Consider the following 4,634-nt stretch of genomic DNA (forward strand, 5'->3'; position numbering starts at 1 on the left):
CCTTTTGTTGACAGCTTCCTGGCCTTGGCTCGATCACCTGTCTGGTTTATCTGGGCAGGTGCTCCCAAGTGCCCCCAGGGCTGTAGCTGTGCCTGACTCCATGCCTGGCCGCTGGGCTGGGACCACTAAAAGGTTCCACTTTGCCCCTCTGCAGCTGCCGGGGGCGGCCTCCACTAGAGGACAGCTGGTGGCGGGGGTGGCTTGGCCTGCCCACTTCTGGAAGCCACCACCTGTCCCCTATGTCCCTTTTCACTCAACTTTATCCACACAGAAGTTTTGGGGCTCACAAGGAACCCAGCAGGAGTTGCCCAAGTCTGCAGGCTCATCCCAGGGGACTCCTGCCTGCTCTCGGGAGGAGGGGGGGGTCCTCAGTCCTCAAAAAGGCTTTGCCCTCATGTGGGCAGGCGAGCAGGGTGAGCCCACAGGGCCCAGGGCTTGCCGGTTCTTACCAAATTGATCCAGTCAATGTAATTGGAGACTCGTGTGAAGACAGAGGGCTTGTGGTAGTAGTTGCAGCCCAGGGAGGACCCGAAGCTGACCACACCGTGCACTTCCCACTTGCCATTATCTGCTTGGCAGTTCAACGGTCCCCCGGAGTCCCCCTGAGGAAGGCCAGAGTTGTGTCAGGAGGGACCTGGAGGCCTGGGTGAGGTGGTGGGAGAGGAGGGGGCTGCCCATTAGAATCCTGTGTTTTCCTTGTTCTCAATTCATTTATATTGCTCTGCTGTGGGCTGCCATATCCTCTGAGGCCGGCCCTACTGGTCACAGCTCAAGATGGCACCATGGTACCAAGAGCTAACGTTTATTAAGTCTTTTTGAGTGCCTGGAACTAAGCCAAGCACTTTATATGCCTTATTTAATCCTCACAAAAACCTATGAAGTAAGTATTGTTAATATTCCCTGTTTTACTGATGAGGAAAAACTGAAGCTCCCAGAGGTTTACTTCTCCAAGGTTGTATAGGCAGTAAGTGAAGGAGCTGAGACCTGGTCCCAGAGTTAAGACCCCATGCTCTTAACCACCATTGGATATTTCCAGCTCTGGCTGATGGGCCGGCACAGTGCAGACCAATATAGTCTGTGCTGACGAGGGAGCATGAGGAGGGAGTTTTCCTGAAGCCAGTCTATAAGGCCAGAGAGTGTAGGGCACACTGTGATCTCAAGGGCATGTGGAAGTCCCCCACTGTTAGCAACAGAGCACCTTCCTCCTCTGTCCACTCAGCTTCAAAGTCTACCATACAGCCATTCCTTCTGGCTAGGCACTATCTCCAGGATAGCTTCTGTGGTAGCTACCTTGAGGGGACACTTTGGGACATTACTGGGTTTAACTCAACAGATAAAGTAGAATTCCACTTAGAATGGAGTCCCTAGGTGATGCAAATGGTTAATGCAACTGGCTGCTAACAGAAAGCTTAGCATTTCGAGTCTACCTAGCAGTGATTCAGAAAAATCACTGGGTGATCTATTTTCAAAAAATCATTTCAACTCTGACACACATGGGGTCAACATGAGTAGGAATTGACTCAATGACAACTGGTAACCCAGAGAATACTTCCCCTTGACTCCCTTCCTATGCAGAGGAAAGAAGAAAGATGACTGTAATGAGAGAGTTGATGAGACTCAAGGAAGGACTTCCTGGCAATGACGGTTGTGGACACTATGAAAACCTCAAAACATCTTCTCTGGAGACTACAAGGACAAAGGCCAGTTGCTCAAATGTCTGGAACTGTTTCTGGGTGCTTCTGCCAGGAGGTGGGAGGATGGACACTATGACCCCTAGACACTCCCCACCCTCAGCCACATTTCATTTTGAAGAATGGTCATCTGACTCTGTACTCACTTGGCAGCTGGCGGTCACACCATCGCCACCAGCACAGACCATATTGGTCTTCACGGAGCTGCCCCACCAGCCAATGCGGGAGCATGTGGCATAGTCCACTACCAGCAAAAGGCCCTGCTGCAGGATGTCAGGAAGAGCCCCATTGGCTGCAAGAGAGCAGAGAGGTGTTACAGGAGCAAATGGTCTGCTGAGGAAAAAGGAAGTAGTGGACACCCACTGTGCTTTCTGCCTAGCACCTCTCTTTCTAGCCCCGTTTACTTCCCTCTATCCATAGAGTTGCAAAGGCAGCAGCCATGCTTGCCTATACCGTGTCCTCACAGCTGATTGGTCAGTGTTCTGGCCACTGGTGATTGGTTCAGGGGTGAATGCCTGACTCAAGCTAAGCCAATGAGTTCCTTCCCTTGGGAATTTGAGATTGGGACGAAGGGATCCCAGCCAGACGGGATGTAAACCTGGGAGCTGTTGGCAGTGGCTGCCATTTTCTTCCATGTGGAGAAGAATAAAGAAGATTCTATAAGGAAAGAGAGACTGAGAAAGGTTTTCTAGGCTTTTATGGCCTTCCAGCTCCTGATTCTAGGCTATTCCTGAAGCCTGCTTCTTCTCTGGCCTTGGGTTGAGACCCTTATAACAAAGGTAAAAAGTCCTTATAACAAAGGTAACAAATTCCACTCTTGCTTAGCTGGATCCATGAGATGTCATAATTACGCGATAAAAATGACAGCAAGCCTCCTGATATTTGGAGTCCCCTCGATGGGAAAAATATTCTGGTTTGGTGAAAGGTAACAAACCAAACCTGTTGCTGTCAAGTCACTTTTGTTTCCTCTAAAGACCTTTAAATGATGAGTGGGCAGAGAACCCCTGACCATAGAGGGCTGACATCGTCTCTGTCCCCTCCCAAGTCTTGGGGCGGGGGGGTGGGGTGCGGTTCTCAGCTCCCACTTACTCTGCAGCCTTCCCCAGCCAGTGACATAGCAGGGATAGTTGTTGGCCAGAATGGTGCCGGCAGGCGGGAGGTTGGCCAGCTTGATCTTGTTACTCAGGGAGACAGAGTTGGCTAGTTTGAGCAGAGCGATGTCGTTCCTGGGTCAGGAAAGAGGCAGAGCACAAGGACAGCGTTGACTTTTCCTGCCTTAATTTTATTTCTGATTCTAGCCCCAGCTGCAAGTACTGAACCCCTCCTTAGCCAGGCTAATCGTGAGTCTCCCTTCTCTCGGGGCTAAGAGGGATTGGAGGAGCTGTGGTTAAATCCACAGGATTGCATTCTGACCCCGATGGAGCTTGGAGTCCTTCATTCCTCTAAACCGTTTTAGGAGACGATTTAGAACAGGGCTGGCAAGTAAATTTTGTTTTGAAATGTCGGCTCTGATGAATTAGCCATGGCTGCCAGGGGTGCTGTGTGTCTCTGTGTCCAGTATCCAGAGTCCAGTGCCTAGCATGGCATACGACACCTGGGGTGCGGGGGGCTCCGTAAAGGGTTAGAGGGTGGGGACTGGAGGGTACGTCAGCAGGCTGGGGAATAACTACTGTGGGGCTTCAGAGAGCTCTGGAACCCTGTCTTCTTCCTGTGTGTATCACCCCAGGCTGTCTCTGACAGGGTATCAGGAAATCTTTGAAAATGTAAAAGGCCTTGTTTGAGGGAGGCACGGAGAACTGAAGGCAGGAGAGACTGTCCTACTCCACTGATAGTTGTGGGGCCTGCAGCACCCACCTGGTGTCACCAGGGCTTGTCATGGAGTAGATACACGGTCAGTGAGTGCCCAGGGTGGACTGCAGCTTAACTGGCAGGAGACCCAGGCCTCCCCAGTCACATCCCCACCCTAGGCGTCTGTGGTGCAGGTGGGGCTGGCTCCACCTCCACATGGTCAGAGCTCCTTTTTCTCTTCCTAGAGAAGGAGCACAGGTGGAGGTGGGGCTGAGCCCACTGCCTCTTGGGCGCCTCTCACCCCTACCCTGTCTCCCCCCAACCTAAGCACACCCAGATGCTTGGCAGAAGGTACCCATTGGTGACATAGTTGGAGTTCCAGTCCTTGTGCACCACAGACTTGGAGACCGAGACAGCCAGGGAGCCAGCCTCCTCCGTGGACAGGCTGTGCCGGCCGAGCAACACGCGGTAGGTCCTGGAGGAGCTGAGGAAAGAGGGCCCAGCAGAGAGAGTCAGCTCCAGCTGTCTTTTCCTCTGTTTGTCCCTCATGGGCAGGGGCAGCCCACCCCAGTGGTCCGGCTTTAGCGGCTTCCTTTGGTTGATGCTAGGGATGGGCCTAAATAAGCAATTGCTACGTGAGCCACTGTTGTTAGTTGCCGTTGTGTTGATTCTGACTCATGGTGATCCCATGTGTGCAGAGTAGCACTGCTGCATAGGGTTTTCAAGCCTGTGACCTTTGGAAACAGATCGCTAGACTTTCCTTTCGAGGTGCCTCTAGGCGGGTTTGAACAGCAACTTTTTGTTTAGTAGTCCAGTACTTAACCATTTGTGCCACCCAGGGACTCCTCGTGAGGCACTACTTGGGGCTATTATGTGTAGACATAATATCAGTGGTGTCACTAGGGTTGGTGTTATCCAGTGTGGTAACTCATGGTGTCACCCCCCACCCCGGGCCTACTCCCATATCAGACCGTACGGAATCCTTAGTAATGTTTTTTGTACTAATGTACTAATGTTTTTTGTACTCATAAATCATAATTCCTGTATATCACTCCTTATTTTCCTCTAATTACTACTTCATTCTCAAAAAAGTTATTGATACAGATTCACAAATACTGATTACCACAATATCGTAGCTAAAACACCAGAACATTT

At 51.3% G+C, this 4,634-nt stretch overlaps 1 protein-coding gene across 1 annotated transcript; it reads right to left on the reverse strand.

Annotated features, from left to right (window-relative positions):
• Positions 1-449: 449 nt before the first annotated feature.
• Positions 450-3,963, reverse strand: LOC101361929 (chymotrypsin-like elastase family member 2A; the record flags this gene model as incomplete). The annotated part of the gene is made up of 4 exons (XM_004391158.1): positions 450-602; positions 1,838-1,983; positions 2,781-2,917; positions 3,835-3,963. Coding segments are annotated over 4 exons (565 nt in total), but the record flags the coding sequence as incomplete, so codon positions are not given.
• Between the last annotated feature and the right edge of the window lie 671 nt (positions 3,964-4,634).

This window comes from Trichechus manatus, unplaced genomic scaffold, assembly GCF_000243295.1.
Source record: "Trichechus manatus latirostris isolate Lorelei unplaced genomic scaffold, TriManLat1.0 scaffold01516, whole genome shotgun sequence".
Lineage (NCBI taxonomy): Eukaryota > Metazoa > Chordata > Mammalia > Sirenia > Trichechidae > Trichechus > Trichechus manatus.